The sequence below is a fragment of the Pseudophryne corroboree genome, chromosome 6, assembly GCF_028390025.1.
Source record: "Pseudophryne corroboree isolate aPseCor3 chromosome 6, aPseCor3.hap2, whole genome shotgun sequence".
NCBI classification, from domain to species: Eukaryota; Metazoa; Chordata; class Amphibia; order Anura; family Myobatrachidae; genus Pseudophryne; species Pseudophryne corroboree.
In genome coordinates, this window is record NC_086449.1 from 9,214,807 (window position 1) to 9,236,836 (window position 22,030).

Here is a 22,030-nt window from a genome sequence, read left to right on the forward strand (position 1 = left end):
CAGGGTGATAACAAGGGGCCCTCTGACTAAGCAACCAGGCCAGGGGCTACAAGCTAACTAACTTAAACCAGAAGTATGTGCGGACAAACCGCCAGGGAAAAGGACAACCAAAAATCCACTGATCCGTAACTCCTATCCAGCACCGCTGGATACCAGAGTGGATTTGTGGGAGCGGAATCCTCCGCAAAAGCTCCGAAACACAAAATAACCAAATGATAATTAGTAAGCGGTCAAGCCGCAACACACGGCTAAGCCGCGACTCACGAACACCACAGGATGTTAAAGGTGCTCGGTCTGGACTCCAGGAAAAGATGACAACTTCCGAGTACTGGACCACTGAGGACAGGAACGACTGGATAGAACTGGACTGGAAAACTCTCTGCAACTGACACAGCAAACAGGAAGCTATAACCGGCGTCTGTGAGAAGTCCTGAGAGTGCTTTTAAATGGAAGCCCTCCAATCAGGTGCCAGACAGGGCTAATTACAACATGCCGTGCAGCTGCATGCTGCACGGCCAGGAACCAGTGAGGTGATTAATTTAGACCCAGCAACGGGGAACGCGGTCCGACAGTGGCGTCCCCGTTGCTAAGGTCTGTGCGGCTCCGTGCGCCCGGCGTCCAGCGTTGCTAGGGAGCCGGCGGCTGTCCGCATGCGGCGTCCCTAGTTGCTAGGCGCCGGGCCGCACTGACGAGCGGACCCTTGGCGCCTAACACCTAGTTCTATCCAGCTTCATATCCCATGTGACTCTCTAGTGTCGTGTCACCCCAGTCCCATGCCTCTAGTTCTCTCCAGCCTCATATCCCATGTGACTCTCTAGTGTCGTGTCACCCCAGTCCCATGCCTCTAGTTATCTCCAGCCTCATATCCCATGTGACTCTCTAGTGTCGTGTCACTCCAGTCCCATTCCCCTAGTTCTCCCCAGCCTCATATCCCATGTGACTCTCTAGTGTCGTGTCACCCCAGTCCCATTCCCCTAGTTCTCTCCAGCCTCATATCCCATGTGACTCTCTAGTATCGTGTCACCCCAGTCCCATGCCTCTAGTTCTCTCCAGCCTCATATCCCATGTGACTCTCTAGTATCGTGTCACTCCAGTCCCATGCCCCTAGTTCTCTCCAGCCTCATATCCCATGTGACTCTCTAGTGTTGTGTAACCCCAGTCCCATGCCTCTGGTTCTCTCCAGCCTCATATCCCATGTGACTCTCTAGTGTCGTGTCACCCCAGTCCCATTCCCCTAGTTCTCTCCAGCCTCATATCCCATGTGACTCTCTAGTGTCGTGTCACCCCAGTCCCATTCCTCTAGTTCTCTCCAGCCTCATATCCCATGTGACTCTCTAGTGTCGTGTCACCCCAGTCCCATGCCTCTAGTTCTCTCCAGCCTCATATCCCATGTGTCTCTCTAGTGTCGTGTCACCCCAGTCCCATGCCCCTAGTTCTCTCCAGCCTCATATCCCATGTGACTCTCTAGTGTCGTGTCACTCCAGTCCCATGCCTCTAGTTCTCTCCAGCCTCATATCCCATGTGACTCTCTAGTGTCGTGTCACTCCAGTCCCATGCCTCTAGTTCTCTCCAGCCTCATATCCCATGTGACTCTCTAGTGTCGTGTCACACCAGTCCCATGCCCCTAGTTCTCTCCAGCCTCATATCCCATGTGACTCTCTAGTGTCGTGTCACCCCAGTCCCATTCCCCTAGTTCTCTCCAGCCTCATATCCCATGTGACTCTCTAGTGTCGTGTCACCCCAGTCCCATTCCCCTAGTTCTCTCCAGCCTCATATCCCATGTGACTCTCTAGTGTCGTGTGACTCCAGTCCCATTCCCCTAGTTCTCTCCAGCCTCATATCCCATGTGACTCTCTAGTGGCGTGTCACTCCAGTCCCATGCCCCTAGTTCTCTCCAGCCTCATATCCCATGTGACTCTCTAGTGTCGTGTCACTCCAGTCCCATGCCCCTAGTTCTCTCCAGCCTCATATCCCATGTGACTCTCTAGTGTCGTGTCACCCCAGTCCCATGCCCCTAGTTCTCTCCAGCCTCATATCCCATGTGACTCTCTAGTGTCGTGTCACCCCGTCCCATGCCCCTAGTTCTCCCCAGCCTCATATCCCATGTGACTCTCTAGTGTCGTGTCACCCCAGTCCCATGCCTCTAATTCTCTCCAGCCTCATATCCCATGTGACTCTCTAGTGTCGAGTCACCCCAGTCCCATTCCCCTAGTTCTCTCCAGCCTCATATCCCATGTGACTCTCTAGTGTCGTGTCACCCCAGTCCCATGCCTCTAGTTCTCTCCAGCCTCATATCCCATGTGACTCTCTAGTGTCGTGTCACCCCAGCCCCATTCCCCTAGTTCTCTCCAGCCTCATATCCCATGTGACTCTCTAGTGTCGTGTCACCCCAGTCCCATTCCCCTAGTTCTCTCCAGCCTCATATCCCATGTGACTCTCTGGTGTCGTGTCACCCCAGTCCCATTCCCCTAGTTCTCTCCAGCCTCATATCTCATGTGACTCTCAAGTGTCGTGTCACCCCAGTCCCATGCCTCTAGTTCTCTCCAGCCTCATATCCCATGTGACTCTCTAGTGTCGTGTCACCCCAGTCCCATGCCTCTAGTTCTCTCCAGCCTCATATCCCATGTGACTCTCTAGTGTCGTGTCACCCCAGTCCCATGCCCCTAGTTCTCTCCAGCCTCATATCCCATGTGACTCTCTAGTGTCGTGTCACTCCAGTCCCATGCCCCTAGTTCTCCCCAGCCTCATATCCCATGTGACTCTCTAGTGTCGTGTCACCCCAGTCCCATGCCTCTAGTTCTCTCCAGCCTCATATCCCATGTGACTCTCTAGTATCGTGTCACTCCAGTCCCATGCCTCTAGTTCTCTCCAGCCTCATATCCCATGTGACTCTCTAGTGTCGTGTCACCCCAGTCCCATTCCCCTAGTTCTCTCCAGCCTCATATCCCATGTGACTCTCTAGTGTCGTGTCACCCAAGTCCCATTCCCCTAGTTCTCTCCAGCCTCATATCCCATGTGACTCTCTAGTGTCGTGTCACCCCAGTCCCATTCCCCTAGTTCTCTCCAGCCTCATATCCCATGTGACTCTCTAGTGACGTGTCACCCCAGTCCCATTCCCCTAGTTCTCTCCAGCCTCATATCCCATGTGACTCTCTAGTGTCGTGTCACCCCAGTCCCATTCCCCTAGTTCTCTCCAGCCTCATATCCCATGTGACTCTCTAGTGTCGTGTCACCCCAGTCCCATTCCTCTAGTTCTCTCCAGCCTCATATCCCATGTGACTCTCTAGTGTCGTGTCACCCCAGTCCCATGCCTCTAGTTCTCTCCAGCCTCATATCCCATGTGTCTCTCTAGTGTCGTGTCACCCCAGTCCCATGCCCCTAGTTCTCTCCAGCCTCATATCCCATGTGACTCTCTAGTGTCGTGTCACTCCAGTCCCATGCCTCTAGTTCTCTCCAGCCTCATATCCCATGTGACTCTCTAGTGTCGTGTCACTCCAGTCCCATGCCTCTAGTTCTCTCCAGCCTCATATCCCATGTGACTCTCTAGTGTCGTGTCACCCCAGTCCCATGCCCCTAGTTCTCTCCAGCCTCATATCCCATGTGACTCTCTAGTGTCGTGTCACCCCAGTCCCATTCCCCTAGTTCTCTCCAGCCTCATATCCCATGTGACTCTCTAGTGTCGTGTCACCCCAGTCCCATGCCTCTAGTTCTCTCCAGCCTCATATCCCATGTGACTCTCTAGTGTCGTGTCACCCCAGTCCCATGCCTCTAGTTCTCTCCAGCCTCATATCCCATGTGACTCTCTAGTGTCGTGTCACCCAAGTCCCATGCCCCTAGTTCTCTCCAGCCTCATATCTCATGTGACTCTCAAGTGTCGTGTCACCCCAGTCCCATGCCTCTAGTTCTCTCCAGCCTCATATCCCATGTGACTCTCTAGTGTCGTGTCACTCCAGTCCCATGCCTCTAGTTCTCTCCAGCCTCATATCCCATGTGACTCTCTAGTGTCGTGTCACTCCAGTCCCATGCCTCTAGTTCTCTCCAGCCTCATATCCCATGTGACTCTCTAGTGTCGTGTCACTCCAGTCCCATGCCCCTAGTTCTCTCCAGCCTCATATCCCATGTGACTCTCTAGTGTCGTGTCACCCCAGTCCCATGCCCCTAGTTCTCTCCAGCCTCATATCCCATGTGACTCTCTAGTGTCGTGTCACCCCAGTCCCATGCCCCTAGTTCTCTCCAGCCTCATATCCCATGTGACTCTCTAGTGTCGTGTCACCCCAGTCCCATGCCCCTAGTTCTCTCCAGCCTCATATCCCATGTGACTCTCTAGTGTCGTGTCACCCCAGTCCCATTCCCCTAGTTCCCCCCAGCCTCATATCCCATGTGACTCTCTAGTGTCGTGTCACTCCAGTCCCATGCCTCTAGTTCTCTCCAGCCTCATATCCCATGTGACTCTCTAGTATCGTGTCACCCCAGTCCCATGCCTCTAGTTCTCCCCAGCCTCATATCCCATGTGACTCTCTAGTATCGTGTCACCCCAGTCCCATGCCCCTAGTTCTCTCCAGCCTCATATCCCATGTGACTTTCTAGTGTCGTGTCACTCCAGTCCCATTCCCCTAGTTCTCCCCAGCCTCATATCCCATGTGACTCTCTAGTGTCATGTCACCCCAGTCCCATGCCCCTAGTTCTCTCCAGCCTCATATCCCATGTGACTCTCTAGTATCGTGTCACTCCAGTCCCATGCCTCTAGTTCTCCCCAGCCTCATATACCATGTGACTCTCTAGTGTCGTGTCACCCCAGTCCCATTCCCCTAGTTCTCTCCAGCCTCATATCCCATGTGACTCTCTAGTGTTGTGTCACCCCAGTCCCATTCCCCTAGTTCTCTCCAGCCTCATATCCCATGTGACTCTCTAGTGTCGTGTCACCCCAGTCCCATGCCCCTAGTTCTCTCCAGCATCATATCCCATGTGACTCTCTAGTGTCGTATCACCCCAGTCCCATTCCCCTAGTTCTCTCCAGCCTCATATCCCATGTGACTTTCTAGTGTCGTGTCACCCCAGTCCCATGCCCCTAGTTCTCTCCAGCCTCATATCCCATGTGACTCTCTAGTGTTGTGTCACCCCAGTCCCATGCCCCTAGTTCTCTCCAGCCTCATATCCCATGTGACTCTCTAGTGTCGTGTCACCCCAGTCCCATGCCCCTAGTTCTCTCCAGCCTCATTTCCCATGTGACTCTCTAGTATCGTGTCACCCCAGTTCCATGCCCCTAGTTCTCCCCAGCCTCATATCCCATGTGACTCTCTAGTGTCGTGTCACCCCAGTCCCATTCCTCTAGTTCTCTCCAGCCTCATATCCCATGTGACTCTCTAGTGTCGTGTCACCCCAGTCCCATTCCCCTAGTTCTCTCCAGCCTCATATCCCATGTGACTCTCTAGTGTCGTGTCACCCCAGTCCCATTCCCCTAGTTCTCCCCAGCCTCATATCCCATGTGACTCTCTAGTGTTGTGTCACCCCAGTCCCATGCCTCTAGTTCTCTCCAGCCTCATATCCCATGTGACTCTCTAGTGTCGTGTCACCCCAGTCCCATTCCCCTAGTTCTCTCCAGCCTCATATCCCATGTGACTCTCTAGTGTCGTGTCACCCCAGTCCCATGCCCCTAGTTCTCTCCAGCCTCATATCCCATGTGACTCTCTAGTGTCGTGTCACTCCAGTCCCATGCCCCTAGTTCTCTCCAGCCTCATATCCCATGTGACTCTCTAGTGTCGTGTCACCCCAGTCCCATGCCCCTAGTTCTCCCCAGCCTCATATCCCATGTGACTCTCTAGTGTCGTGTCACCCCAGTCCCATTCCTCTAGTTCTCTCCAGCCTCATATCCCATGTGACTCTCTAGTGACGTGTCACCCCAGTCCCATTCCCCTAGTTCTCTCCAGCCTCATATCCCATGTGACTCTCTAGTGTCGTGTCACCCCAGTCCCATTCCCCTAGTTCTCCCCAGCCTCATATCCCATGTGACTCTCTAGTGTTGTGTCACCCCAGTCCCATGCCTCTAGTTCTCTCCAGCCTCATATCCCATGTGACTCTCTAGTGTCGTGTCACCCCAGTCCCATTCCCCTAGTTCTCTCCAGCCTCATATCCCATGTGACTCTCTAGTGTCGTGTCACCCCAGTCCCATGCCCCTAGTTCTCTCCAGCCTCATATCCCATGTGACTCTCTAGTGTCGTGTCACTCCAGTCCCATGCCCCTAGTTCTCTCCAGCCTCATATCCCATGTGACTCTCTAGTGTCGTGTCACCCCAGTCCCATGCCTCTAGTTCTCTCCAGCCTCATATCCCATGTGACTCTCTAGTGTCGTGTCACCCCAGTCCCATGCCCCTAGTTCTCTCCAGCCTCATATCCCATGTGACTCTCTAGTGTCGTGTCACTCCAGTCCCATGCCCCTAGTTCTCTCCAGCCTCATATCCCATGTGACTCTCTAGTGTCGTGTCACCCCAGTCCCATTCCCCTAGTTCTCTCCAGCCTCATATCCCATGTGACTCTCTAGTGTCGTGTCACCCCAGTCCCATGCCTCTAGTTCTCTCCAGCCTCATATCCCATGTGACTATCTAGTATCGTGTCACTCCAGTCCCATTCCCCTAGTTCTCTCCAGCATCATATCCCATGTGACTCTCTAGTGTCGTGTCACTCCAGTCCCATGCCTCTAGTTCTCTCCAGCCTCATAACCCATGTGACTCTCTAGTGTCGTGTCACCCCAGTCCCATGCCCCTAATTCTCTCCAGCCTCATATCCCATGTGACTCTCTAGTGTCGTGTCACCCCAGTCCCATTCCCCTAGTTCTCTCCAGCCTCATATCCCATGTGACTCTCTAGTGTCGTGTCACCCCAGTCCCATTCCCCTAGTTCTCTCCAGCCTCATATCCCATGTGACTCTCTAGTGTCGTGTGACTCCAGTCCCATTCCCCTAGTTCTCCCCAGCCTCATATCCCATGTGACTCTCTAGTGTCGTGTCACCCCAGTCCCATTCCTCTAGTTCTCTCCAGCCTCATATCCCATGTGACTCTCTAGTGTCGTGTCACCCCAGTCCCATTCCCCTAGTTCTCTGAAGCCTCATATCCCATGTGACTCTCTAGTGTCGTGTCACCCCAGTCCCATTCCCCTAGTTCTCCCCAGCCTCATATCCCATGTGACTCTCTAGTGTTGTGTCACCCCAGTCCCATGCCCCTAGTTCTCTCCAGCCTCATATCCCATGTGACTCTCTAGTGTCGTGTCACTCCAGTCCCATGCCCCTAGTTCTCTCCAGCCTCATATCCCATGTGACTCTCTAGTGTCGTGTCACCCCAGTCCCATGCCTCTAGTTCTCTCCAGCCTCATATCCCATGTGACTCTCTAGTGTCGTGTCACCCCAGTCCCATGCCCCTAGTTCTCTCCAGCCTCATATCCCATGTGACTCTCTAGTGTCGTGTCTCTCCAGTCCCATGCCCCTAGTTCTCTCCAGCCTCATATCCCATGTGACTATCTAGTGTCGTGTCACCCCAGTCCCATTCCCCTAGTTCTCTCCAGCCTCATATCCCATGTGACTCTCTAGTGTCGTGTCACCCCAGTCCCATGCCTCTAGTTCTCTCCAGCCTCATATCCCATGTGACTATCTAGTATCGTGTCACTCCAGTCCCATTCCCCTAGTTCTCTCCAGCATCATATCCCATGTGACTCTCTAGTGTCGTGTCACTCCAGTCCCATGCCTCTAGTTCTCTCCAGCCTCATAACCCATGTGACTCTCTAGTGTCGTGTCACCCCAGTCCCATGCCCCTAATTCTCTCCAGCCTCATATCCCATGTGACTCTCTAGTGTCGTGTCACCCCAGTCCCATTCCCCTAGTTCTCTCCAGCCTCATATCCCATGTGACTCTCTAGTGTCGTGTCACCCCAGTCCCATTCCCCTAGTTCTCTCCAGCCTCATATCCCATGTGACTCTCTAGTGTCGTGTGACTCCAGTCCCATTCCCCTAGTTCTCCCCAGCCTCATATCCCATGTGACTCTCTAGTGTCGTGTCACCCCAGTCCCATTCCTCTAGTTCTCTCCAGCCTCATATCCCATGTGACTCTCTAGTGTCGTGTCACCCCAGTCCCATTCCCCTAGTTCTCTCCAGCCTCATATCCCATGTGACTCTCTAGTGTCGTGTCACCCCAGTCCCATTCCCCTAGTTCTCCCCAGCCTCATATCCCATGTGACTCTCTAGTGTTGTGTCACCCCAGTCCCATGCCTCTAGTTCTCTCCAGCCTCATATCCCATGTGACTCTCTAGTGTCGTGTCACCCCGGTCCCATTCCCCTAGTTCTCTCCAGCCTCATATCCCATGTGACTCTCTAGTGTCGTGTCACCCCAGTCCCATGCCCCTAGTTCTCTCCAGCCTCATATCCCATGTGACTCTCTAGTGTCGTGTCACTCCAGTCCCATGCCCCTAGTTCTCTCCAGCCTCATATCCCATGTGACTCTCTAGTGTCGTGTCACCCCAGTCCCATGCCTCTAGTTCTCTCCAGCCTCATATCCCATGTGACTCTCTAGTGTCGTGTCACCCCAGTCCCATGCCCCTAGTTCTCTCCAGCCTCATATCCCATGTGACTCTCTAGTGTCGTGTCACCCCAGTCCCATTCCCCTAGTTCTCTCCAGCCTCATATCCCATGTGACTCTCTAGTGTCGTGTCACCCCAGTCCCATGCCTCTAGTTCTCTCCAGCCTCATATCCCATGTGACTATCTAGTATCGTGTCACTCCAGTCCCATTCCCCTAGTTCTCTCCAGCATCATATCCCATGTGACTCTCTAGTGTCGTGTCACTCCAGTCCCATGCCTCTAGTTCTCTCCAGCCTCATAACCCATGTGACTCTCTAGTGTCGTGTCACCCCAGTCCCATGCCCCTAGTTCTCTCCAGCCTCATATCCCATGTGACTCTCTAGTGTCGTGTCACCCCAGTCCCATTCCCCTAGTTCTCTCCAGCCTCATATCCCATGTGACTCTCTAGTGTCGTGTCACCCCAGTCCCATTCCCCTAGTTCTCTCCAGCCTCATATCCCATGTGACTCTCTAGTGTCGTGTGACTCCAGTCCCATTCCCCTAGTTCTCTCCAGCCTCATATCCCATGTGACTCTCTAGTGGCGTGTCACTCCAGTCCCATGCCCCTAGTTCTCTCCAGCCTCATATCCCATGTGACTCTCTAGTGTCGTGTCACTCCAGTCCCATTCCCCTAGTTCTCTCCAGCCTCATATCCCATGTGACTCTCTAGTGTCGTGTCACCCCAGTCCCATTCCCCTAGTTCTCTCCAGCCTCATATCCCATGTGACTCTCTAGTGTCGTGTCACCCCAGTCCCATGCCCCTAGTTCTCTCCAGCCTCATATCCCATGTGACTCTCTAGTGTCGTGTCACTCCAGTCCCATGCCCCTAGTTCTCTCCAGCCTCATATCCCATGTGACTCTCTAGTGTCGTGTCACCCCAGTCCCATGCCTCTAGTTCTCTCCAGCCTCATATCCCATGTGACTCTCTAGTGTCGTGTCACCCCAGTCCCATGCCCCTAGTTCTCTCCAGCCTCATATCCCATGTGACTCTCTAGTGTCGTGTCACCCCAGTCCCATTCCCCTAGTTCTCTCCAGCCTCATATCCCATGTGACTCTCTAGTGTCGTGTCACCCCAGTCCCATGCCTCTAGTTCTCTCCAGCCTCATATCCCATGTGACTATCTAGTATCGTGTCACTCCAGTCCCATTCCCCTAGTTCTCTCCAGCATCATATCCCATGTGACTCTCTAGTGTCGTGTCACTCCAGTCCCATGCCTCTAGTTCTCTCCAGCCTCATAACCCATGTGACTCTCTAGTGTCGTGTCACCCCAGTCCCATGCCCCTAGTTCTCTCCAGCCTCATATCCCATGTGACTCTCTAGTGTCGTGTCACTCCAGTCCCATGCCCCTAGTTCTCTCCAGCCTCATATCCCATGTGACTCTCTAGTGTCGTGTCACCCCAGTCCCATGCCTCTAGTTCTCTCCAGCCTCATATCCCATGTGACTCTCTAGTGTCGTGTCACCCCAGTCCCATGCCCCTAGTTCTCTCCAGCCTCATATCCCATGTGACTCTCTAGTGTCGTGTCACCCCAGTCCCATGCCTCTAGTTCTCTCCAGCCTCATATCCCATGTGACTCTCTAGTGTCGTGTCACCCCAGTCCCATGCCTCTAGTTCTCTCCAGCCTCATATCCCATGTGACTATCTAGTATCGTGTCACTCCAGTCCCATTCCCCTAGTTCTCTCCAGCATCATATCCCATGTGACTCTCTAGTGTCGTGTCACTCCAGTCCCATGCCTCTAGTTCTCTCCAGCCTCATAACCCATGTGACTCTCTAGTGTCGTGTCACCCCAGTCCCATGCCCCTAGTTCTCTCCAGCCTCATATCCCATGTGACTCTCTAGTGTCGTGTCACCCCAGTCCCATTCCCCTAGTTCTCTCCAGCCTCATATCCCATGTGACTCTCTAGTGTCGTGTCACCCCAGTCCCATTCCCCTAGTTCTCTCCAGCCTCATATCCCATGTGACTCTCTAGTGTCGTGTGACTCCAGTCCCATTCCCCTAGTTCTCTCCAGCCTCATATCCCATGTGACTCTCTAGTGGCGTGTCACTCCAGTCCCATGCCCCTAGTTCTCTCCAGCCTCATATCCCATGTGACTCTCTAGTGTCGTGTCACTCCAGTCCCATTCCCCTAGTTCTCTCCAGCCTCATATCCCATGTGACTCTCTAGTGTCGTGTCACCCCAGTCCCATGCCCCTAGTTCTCTCCAGCCTCATATCCCATGTGACTCTCTAGTGTCGTGTCACCCCAGTCCCATGCCCCTAGTTCTCTCCAGCCTCATATCCCATGTGACTCTCTAGTGTCGTGTCACCCCAGTCCCATGCCCCTAGTTCTCTCCAGCCTCATATCCCATGTGACTCTCTAGTGTCGTGTCACCCCAGTCCCATGCCTCTAGTTCTCTCCAGCCTCATATCCCATGTGACTCTCTAGTGTCGTGTCACCCCAGTCCCATTCCCCTAGTTCTCTCCAGCCTCATATCCCATGTGACTCTCTAGTGTCGTGTCACCCCAGTCCCATTCCCCTAGTTCTCTCCAGCCTCATATCTCATGTGACTCTCAAGTGTCGTGTCACCCCAGTCCCATGCCTCTTGTTCTCTCCAGCCTCATATCCCATGTGACTCTCTAGTGTCGTGTCACCCCAGTCCCATGCCTCTAGTTCTCTCCAGCCTCATATCCCATGTGACTCTCTAGTGTCGTGTCACCCCAGTCCCATGCCCCTAGTTCTCTCCAGCCTCATATCCCATGTGACTCTCTAGTGTCGTGTCACTCCAGTCCCATGCCCCTAGTTCTCCCCAGCCTCATATCCCATGTGACTCTCTAGTGTCGTGTCACCCCAGTCCCATTCCCCTAGTTCTCTCCAGCCTCATATCCCATGTGACTCTCTAGTATCGTGTCACTCCAGTCCCATGCCTCTAGTTCTCTCCAGCCTCATATCCCATGTGACTCTCTAGTGTCGTGTCACCCCAGTCCCATTCCCCTAGTTTTCTCCAGCCTCATATCCCATGTGACTCTCTAGTGTCGTGTCACCCCAGTCCCATTCCCCTAGTTCTCTCCAGCCTCATATCCCATGTGACTCTCTAGTGTCGTGTCACCCCAGTCCCATTCCCCTAGTTCTCTCCAGCCTCATATCCCATGTGACTCTCTAGTGACGTGTCACCCCAGTCCCATTCCCCTAGTTCTCTCCAGCCTCATATCCCATGTGACTCTCCAGTGTCGTGTCACCCCAGTCCCATTCCCCTAGTTCTCTCCAGCCTCATATCCCATGTGACTCTCTAGTGTCGTGTCACCCCAGTCCCATTCCTCTAGTTCTCTCCAGCCTCATATCCCATGTGACTCTCTAGTGTCGTGTCACCCCAGTCCCATGCTTCTAGTTCTCTCCAGCCTCATATCCCATGTGTCTCTCTAGTGTCGTGTCACCCCAGTCCCATGCCCCTAGTTCTCTCCAGCCTCATATCCCATGTGACTCTCTAGTGTCGTGTCACTCCAGTCCCATGCCTCTAGTTCTCTCCAGCCTCATATCCCATGTGACTCTCTAGTGTCGTGTCACTCCAGTCCCATGCCTCTAGTTCTCTCCAGCCTCATATCCCATGTGACTCTCTAGTGTCGTGTCACCCCAGTCCCATGCCCCTAGTTCTCTCCAGCCTCATATCCCATGTGACTCTCTAGTGTCGTGTCACCCCAGTCCCATTCCCCTAGTTCTCTCCAGCCTCATATCCCATGTGACTCTCTAGTGTCGTGTCACCCCAGTCCCATGCCTCTAGTTCTCTCCAGCCTCATATCCCATGTGACTCTCTAGTGTCGTGTCACCCCAGTCCCATGCCTCTAGTTCTCTCCAGCCTCATATCCCATGTGACTCTCTAGTGTCGTGTCACCCCAGTCCCATGCCCCTAGTTCTCTCCAGCCTCATATCCCATGTGACTCTCTAGTGTCGTGTCACCCCAGTCCCATGCCCCTAGTTCTCTCCAGCCTCATATCTCATGTGACTCTCAAGTGTCGTGTCACCCCAGTCCCATGCCTCTAGTTCTCTCCAGCCTCATATCCCATGTGACTCTCTAGTGTCGTGTCACTCCAGTCCCATTCCTCTAGTTCTCTCCAGCCTCATATCCCATGTGACTCTCTAGTGTCGTGTCACTCCAGTCCCATGCCTCTAGTTCTCTCCAGCCTCATATCCCATGTGACTCTCTAGTGTCGTGTCACCCCAGTCCCATGCCCCTAGTTCTCTCCAGCCTCATATCCCATGTGACTCTCTAGTGTCGTGTCACCCCAGTCCCATGCCCCTAGTTCTCTCCAGCCTCATATCCCATGTGACTCTCTAGTGTCGTGTCACCCCAGTCCCATTCCCCTAGTTACCCCCAGCCTCATATCCCATGTGACTCTCTAGTGTCCTGTCACTCCAGTCCCATGCCTCTAGTTCTCTCCAGCCTCATATCCCATGTGACTCTCTAGTATTGTGTCACCCCAGTCCCATGCCTCTAGTTCTCCCCAGCCTCATATCCCATGTGACTCTCTAGTGTCGTGTCACTCCAGTCCCATTCCCCTAGTTCTCCCCAGCCTCATATCCCATGTGACTCTCTAGTGTCATGTCACCCCAGTCCCATGCCCCTAGTTCTCTCCAGCCTCATATCCCATGTGACTCTCTAGTATCGTGTCACTCCAGTCCCATGCCTCTAGTTCTCCCCAGCCTCATATACCATGTGACTCTCTAGTGTCGTGTCACCCCAGTCCCATTCCCCTAGTTCTCTCTAGCCTCATATCCCATGTGACTCTCTAGTGTCGTGTCACCCCAGTCCCATTCCCCTAGTTCTCTCCAGCCTCATATCCCATGTGACTCTCTAGTGTCGTGTCACCCCAGTCCCATTCCCCTAGTTCTCTCCAGCCTCATATTCCATGTGACTCTCTAGTGTCGTGTCACCCCAGTCCCATGCCCCTAGTTCTCTCCAGCCTTATATCCCATGTGACTCTCTAGTGTTGTGTCACCCCAGTCCCATGCCCCTAGTTCTCTCCAGCCTCATATCCCATGTGACTCTCTAGTGTCGTGTCACCCCAGTCCCATGCCCCTAGTTCTCTCCAGCCTCATATCCCATGTGACTCTCTAGTGTCGTGTCACTCCAGTCCCATGCCTCTAGTTCTCTCCAGCCTCATATCCCATGTGACTCTCTAGTGTCGTGTCACCCCAGTCCCATGCCCCTAGTTCTCTCCAGCCTCATATCCCATGTGACTCTCTAGTGTCGTGTCACCCCAGTCCCATTCCCCTAGTTCTCCCCAGCCTCATATCCCATGTGACTCTCTAGTGTCGTGTCACCCCAGTCCCATGCCTCTAGTTCTCTCCAGCCTCATATCCCATGTGACTCTCTAGTGTCGTGTCACCCCAGTCCCATTCCCCTAGTTCTCTCCAGCCTCATATCCCATGTGACTCTCTAGTGTCGTGTCACCCCAGTCCCATTCCCCTAGTTCTCTCCAGCCTCATATCCCATGTGACTCTCTAGTGTCGTGTCACTCCAGTCCCATGCCCCTAGTTCTCTCCAGCCTCATATCCCATGTGACTCTCTAGTGGCGTGTCACTCCAGTCCCATGCCCCTAGTTCTCTCCAGCCTCATATCCCATGTGACTCTCTAGTGTCGTGTCACCCCAGTCCCATGCCTCTAGTTCTCTCCAGCCTCATATCCCATGTGACTCTCTAGTGTCGTGTCACCCCAGTCCCATGCCCCTAGTTCTCTCCAGCCTCATATCCCATGTGACTCTCTAGTGTCGTGTCACCCCAGTCCCATGCCTCTAGTTCTCTCCAGCCTCATATCCCATGTGACTCTCTAGTATCGTGTCACTCCAGTCCCATTCCCCTAGTTCTCTCCAGCATCATATCCCATGTGACTCTCTAGTTTCATGTCACTCCAGTCCCATGCCTCTAGTTCTCTCCAGCCTCATATCCCATGTGACTCTCTAGTGTCGTGTCACCCCAGTCCCATGCCCCTAGTTCTCTCCAGCCTCATATCCCATGTGACTCTCTAGTGTCGTGTCACCCCAGTCCCATGCCCCTAGTTCTCTCCAGCCTCATATCCCATGTGACTCTCTAGTGTCATGTCACCCCAGTCCCATGCCTCTAGTTCTCTCCAGCCTCATATCCCATGTGACTCTCTAGTGTCTAGTGTTGCCCTGTATCACTTTGCCCCCAGTTTCATTTCTAGCCTTATACCACCTGTAACTCTTCCACCCTTGTGCACCTCAGTATCATTTCCCGCCTTATGGCCCTTGTGCCCTCTGTGTCTCCTCCTTGTACCCCCTTTGCCAATCTATAACCAAAACACCCCTCCCTGCCCCCTTTAACTTACTATTTGTCAGACGGCTTGCTCCTCTTCACAACTTCTCCTCCCTTTGGCTGTGTGAAAACCCCATGATGTATACTGCGCCGTGCTATACTGCGCCATGCTATACTGCGCCGTGCTATACTGCGCTGTGCAACAAAAAGCCCACAAGGAACTGGATCAGAGGTATCCAGGCCTGGTAGACAGCAGCACCACCTCTAAACTCCATTGTGTAGTACAGGAGACACTTTACACCCCTTGCACCAGGTGCCTAGAACTGACACTGCATAGGAGCAGTAATTACAGTTTGTCAGTGGGGGGAGTAACCCCTGAACCCCCCCCCCAGCTATGTCACCATCATACCCCATTGGAGAAGGTGCTACATTTACATAAACTATCCTCTCATATAAGGATTTATTTTTTTAAATACAGTTTATGATTTTTTTATTTATTTATCTGTTTTGTTTTTGTTATTTTTGTGCACTGTTTAGGGATATACAGATGAACGTGTTGAATTAGTCGAGGTAAGTCTTTTATATATTACTATTATAATGGATAGGACACCATAATATATCTGCAGTGCAAAAAAGTGACAATGCAATTCTGTAATTATTACAAAAATGCGTACAGGTTGAGTATCCCATATCCAAATATTCCAAAATACGGAATATTCCGAAATACGGACTTTTTTGAGTGAGAGTGAGATAGTGGAACCTTTGTTTTCTTATGGCTCAATGTACACAAACTTTGTTTAATCCACAAAGTTATTAAAAATATTGTATTAAATGACTTTCAGGCTGTGTGTATAAGGGCCCTCATTCCGAGTTGATCGGTCGCAAGGCGAATTTAGCAGAGTTACACACGCTAAGCCGCCGCCTACTGGGAGTGAATCTTAGCTTCTTAAAATTGCGACCGATGTATTCGCAATATTGCGATTACTAACTACTTAGCAGTTTCAGAGTAGCTCCAGACTTACTCTGCCTGTGCGATCAGTTCAGTGCTTGTCGTTCCTGGTTGACGTCACAAACACACCCAGCGTTCGGCCAGGCACTCCCACCGTTTCCCCGGCCACTCCTGCGTTTTTTCCGGAAACGGTAGCGTTTTCAGCCACACGCCCCTGAAACGCCGTGTTTCCGCCCAGTAACACCCATTTCCTGTCAATCACATTACGATCGCCGGAGCGATGAAAAAGCCGTGAGTAAAAATACTTTCTTCATAGTAAAGTTACTTGGCGCAGTCGCAGTGCGAACATTGCGCATGCGTACTAAGCGGATTTTCACTGCGATGCGATAAAAAATACCGAGCGAACAACTCGGAATGAGGGCCAAGGTGTATATGAAACATAAATGAATTGTGTGAATGTAGACACACTTTGTTTAATGCACAGTTATAAAAAAAAATATTGGCTAAAATTACCTTCAGGCTGTGTGTATAAGGTGTATATGTAACATAAATGCCTTCTGTGCTTAGACAAAGGTCCCATCACCATGATATCTCATTATGATATGCAATTATTCCAAAATACGGAAAAATCCGATATCCAAAATACTTCCAGTCCCAAGCATTTTGGATAAGGGATACTCAACCTGTATATGATAATTATAAACTCATTTGAAAAACTAAAAACAGTGGAGTATAGGGGAGGATAGAGAGACTAGCTAAAGTTTGGAAAGCCAAGCAATGATGGATCGCACAGGAGGGGAGTATGGAGGAAACTGCGCTGACACTACTTATGCCCAATATGTTGCTGGACATCAGGATAAGAAAAAATATAAATGGAAATACAGTATACTGTATGTACATATGTGTCAGTGATAGTGCTAGGAGGCAGAATGAAGGAAGAAGGTCCTGCCTGTGAGGGCTTACAGTCTAGTTGGATGGGAGTAACACCTAGGGTGGAATGGCTGATAGGATTGCATTAAGTAGTGATTCTTGAGGGCTTCCATGAAAGTGTGGAAACTTACCAAAGGTTTGATAGTGTGAGGGTGTGATTTCCAGAGTGAATCATCAGCATGGAAGACATTTTGAATATTGGAGTGACAGGAAGTGATAAAAGTAGAGATAAGGACCGGCAGTCAGTGTAGAGGGTGGGAGGAAGTGTGGACAGAAATGAGGTCAGAAATGTTGGAGGAAGTGGGGTGACTGAGGACTTTAGTGACAGTGAGGTGGTGGATTGGAGAGGTGGTAACTGAATCTGTATACGAAGCATAACAGAACTTTGTATGGGAAAAAGCCATGGGTGCAGCATCGTAGCATTTTGTATGCAGATTTAGAACTATGGGGTCTATTTACTAAGCCTTGGATGGTGCTAAAGTGGACGGAGATAAAGCACCAGCCAATCAGCTCCTAACTGCCATGTCGCAGGCTGGGTTTGAAAAATAACAGGAGCTGGTTGGCTGCTACTTTATCTCTGTCCACTTTATCTCTGTCTAAGGCTTAGTAAATAGACTCCTAAGCCACACACAGACATAGAAACATGCTTGGGATAGGCATATGGACATCCTTACAAAGAATTAAGGATCAAATAGGGTTGAGGTTACCCAAAGGATTAAAAAAGGGGGCAGACTAAATAGGCCAAGTGGTTCTTATCTGCAGTCAAAATTCTATGTTTCTGTGTTAAGGGTTGCATATCAGATTAATTAGCACAGTGTCCTCACATTGTATCTAGGATGCAATTTAAGCAAAATAGCTGCCAGGAGCTACTGTAGCAGAGTCTCATGGCCCCTGGCATGACAAGAGGGGCTGTTTTGTTTTGAATGACTGCAGCAAAGTATGAGGACACATCTTCAGATTGAATTAAAGACAGATGAGTGAGAGGAGAACCAAAGCCAAAGAGATCACATTATTCTAGCAGTAGATGACAAGTACATGAATGAGAGTTGGGTCTGTTCCTAGAGATACAGTATTGTGAATGTGGAAGCATCAAGATTGTTAGATCTCCAAGGGTAGAGGTATAAATGGAGAAGAGAAAGGATCCAAGAAGAGACCCTTGGGGAAAGCCAACAGAGATAGGGACAGGATGTGTCAGAGAAGGAGGTCATGAAGCAATGGTTAAGGAGGTAGGAGGACAACTAGGAAAGGACAGAACCACAGAGACCAAAGCACTGGAGGGTCTGAAGATGGATAGGGTGGTCCACTGTTTCGCATGCTGCTTTTAGGTCCAGGAGGAAGATAATAAAGGACCTTTTTGAGGACTATTTCTGTGAAGTGGATGAAGCAGTCTACAGGTGGAGACCTCCTCATCTATCCCTTTAATAGGATTAATTGAGCCAGTGCTGACGGACTTAATCCCCTGCTGTAATGAATTAATCCCCTGCAGTATTGTTCTCTCTGTATTGTATTGCAGCTGAGAACAATAGATGAAAGGCTTATGCTAATAAACCTTGGTGCACCTAGGTGCAGCAGAGAAGGCTAGGTGAGCATGGCTCCTTCTGTAGAGAGGTTTTAAGAGTTAGTGAAAGGAGAGGAAGTGCTAGGTTGACTATAGACTGGGCTGATCTTAAAGCATAGAGAAGACGGGAGATAGGCAGCAATTAAATGACTGTATGTTTCATACTTGTTTATTAGTCTTTGTCATCTAGGATTATAATCAATTTACCTCCTAAAAACAAAAGCTCATGAAATCACCACCTATATTTTATTCCTTGTGGTACGCATATCTACATAATTCTATAAGAAAGATTTTACTGCTAATGTGGTTAAATAATAAATGTATAATAAAATAAACTTTTGCTTCCAGACTGAAGACTATGACCAATTATTAGAAAAAAAATCTGTCGGCGATATAGTTGGAGATGTTATGCGCTGTTTGGTAAGATCTCAGTACAATGTTTTCACTTGTTCATTAAATTAAAATGACAGTTACATTTTTTACTACATTTTTCACACACAATATATTGAGGTAGAGGTTCCATGTTTGTTTTTTGTCTACTGTGTTACTTCTTTCTTTTTTTTTTAGAAAAAAATAAATAAAAGAAACCTGAATTCTGAACACCATAATTTAGAAAGTGTATACCTTATGTGCAAATTAAGCAATAATGAAAGTTAAAGACAAAAAAACAATGTATATAAATGACAAATACTTCATTTGAAAACTAACACCATGCGTTAAATGTAATGACGCTGCAGCAAGCTGACTGGTTACTATTATTATTATTATTATTATTATTTAATACCATTTATTTATATAGCGCACACATATTCCACAGCACTTTTACATTGAAAATTTGCCTATTCACATCAATCCCCGTTCCAGTGGAGCTTACAAGCTATATTCTCTATCACATGTACATGCACACACACAAATTCACGCTAGGCTTCATTTTTTTTATTTATTGGGAGCTAGTATATATTTACTGGGAGCCAGTATTTTTTGGATAACTGGAAGAAACCCGAGCACCCGGAAAAAACCCATGCAAACACGAGAATATACAGTACAAACTCCATACAATTAGAGCCATGGTGGGCACCGAAACCATGGCCTCAGTGCTGTGAGGCAGCAATGCTGAACATTACACCATCTGTGCTACTAAGCAACAGAGCAGAGGCACAAACACACTGCAGTTTATAGCATTGCCACACAGCAGTGGCAGAAATGAAAGTGCTACAAGATGGAATTGTCCTTTGGACCTCTCACCCACCTCTCACCCACCCTCTCACCCACCCTTATGTTGCATATTAAAATGGACATGCACAGGTTAACAAACCAAGCACTTCAGTGACAGGGACTGTCACATTTCTGCTGAAGTCCCTGTCACTTGGCCCAGCCAGTAGCTTGGTTTGTTTGGCCCCCCACAAAACAAGCTACTGTACCAATAGGCTTAATACAGTGCAAGGATGCCAGCTCAGCTCACACATGGATCCAAAGGGTTTTTCTATATATGTGAACACTGGGGTACATTGCACAAAACAGTACAAACAAATGATACAAAAAATAAAGAAATATATATATATATATTTTTTTTGAAAGTGGCAGTTCAGCTCCCACTAGTCAGACCACTTTTATATATACATGAAGAGAACAAAGCACACTGGGGTACAGTGTACTAGGGTGCTATGAACAGAACAGTACAAACAAATATAACAAAAAAATATATATATTTTTTTTCAACTAGCAGCTTGGATCACACTGCATGGAGTCACAGGGTATATATATGTATGTGAACAAACTCACTTGGGTACAGCATACACAGGTTGTACAAACTTAAAAAAATTAATTTTTTAAAACTTAATTACATTTTTTGTATTTTTTACATTTTTTACTTGAAGTTTTGAAAATTTGACACAAATTATAATATTTTGTAATCAGTTGAAGGGACAGTTTTGGGGCAAACATTTTGGCAATGAAGTTGTTTTTAGGTGAAAATATTTCAGTTAAACTCAGTTAGATGCAAACCTACCGGGTAGACATTTAAGAGGCGGTCCGTGTCCCACGAAAAAAAAGGTAAAAATATTGCAACTGGCACTATTTTCGGGAATTCTGACTTAGAAAATATTATTTTTTAGGAAGTAAGGAGTAGGGATGTACATTGAAAGCCCACCATCAAATGATGACTGGACTTCCACAAATTAAAATTTTGATGCAATGATGACTAACCATCACATCAAAAGTATTCGATGGTAAAAACAATATGTAAGATTTGTGCATATGTAAAAAAACCCTAGAGATGGTCACAGCACGGCCACTTGTAGATGGACACAGTACAGTCACTTATAGATGGACACAGCAGAGCACAACGCAGTACACAACAGTGTCACGTGAGTGATATGGCACAGAGTCAACCGCCACGGGGTCCTCCAACAGGAGGATTATGTTTTGCCTTGATTAGGAATCCATTCCTGGTGGGACAACCCAAGCCATGGCTCATATTGACTCTGAAACCAGACATTTGGGAATGGGGAGGGGAGGCAGATTCAAGGCAATAGTTTAGAATGGCCTGTCTATTTTGAGGAGCTGTTCAGCAGAAAGGCTGACTGATTGGGGCTTTACATGGGCACAGAGGGCCAGTCATCAGTGACCCAGGGCCACCAGGAGGGAGGTACAGACTGGGCAGTGAGAATAGGCATGTGCTGGGGGTATGTGCACATGTGTAGGGGGCATCCATGTCTGCTGTTGTTATTTTACACATGGGTTAGGGACTTTTTCTTTGCTGTTTGGTAACTACTAATACTTTACAGCAATGATATTCTAGACACGATTCTTAGTAAATTTCTGTGTTGGATTGTTTTCTATTGGTAGTACTTGTGAGTTGGTATGGCCAATACATTACTAATTTGCAAAACATTTTTAAACAGAAATTACTGCCATATGTTTGTGCCGCTGCTCTGCTGCTTTGTTTAGGCTGCCAGGCTTTGGCCTATGTTGCTGAAATGTTACCAGTGGAGTAACCCAGAGATCTGAACTTGGACCAGTGCTTCTTAATATCTTTATTGGTGACATTGCAAATGGCAATTAAGGGAAAGTATGCCTTTTTGCAGATGACACAAAGGTATGCAACAGGGTAGACGCACCAGGTGGGGTAAAACAAATGAACGAGGATCTAGGTAGACTAGAGGAATGGTCAAGAGCGTGGCAATTACAGTTTAATGCCAAAAAATGCAAAATCATGCACTTGGGTCTCAAAAATCCAAAGGCTGAATATAATATTAATGGCACTATACTGGAAACTACTGAGGAGGAAAGGGATCTAGGAGTCACTATTTCAGGTGACATAAAGGATAAATATAGTATTAATGGCACTATACTGGAAACTACTGAGGAGGAAAGGGATCTAGAAGTCAATATTTCAGGTGACATAAAGGATAAATATAGTATTAATGGCACTATACTAGGAACTACTGAGGAGGAAAGGGATCTAGGAGTCACTATTTCAGGTGACATAAAGGATACATAAATTATTAATGGCACTATACTGGGAATTACTGATGAGGAAAGGGATCTAGGAGTCACTATCTCAGGTGACATAAAGGATAAATATAGTATTAATGCACTATACTGGAAACTACTGAGGAGGAAAGGGATCTAGGAGTCACTATCTCAGGTGACAAAGGATACATATAGTATTAATGGCATTATACTGGAAACTACTGAGGAGCAAAGGGATCTAGGAGTCACTATCTCAGGTGACATAAAGACTAAAT

The 22,030-nt window shown here is 49.3% G+C and overlaps 1 protein-coding gene across 1 annotated transcript in view; it reads left to right on the plus strand.

Moving 5' to 3' along the window:
* Nucleotides 1-22,030, plus strand: part of LOC134934753 (uncharacterized) — a 212,998-nt gene that overhangs the window by 117,532 nt on the left and 73,436 nt on the right. The window contains exons 8-9 of the mRNA XM_063930119.1: nt 15,382-15,414; nt 18,630-18,701. Of these exons, the coding sequence (XP_063786189.1) occupies nt 15,382-15,414; nt 18,630-18,701 (105 nt within the window). The remainder of the gene's footprint in view (nt 1-15,381; nt 15,415-18,629; nt 18,702-22,030) is intronic.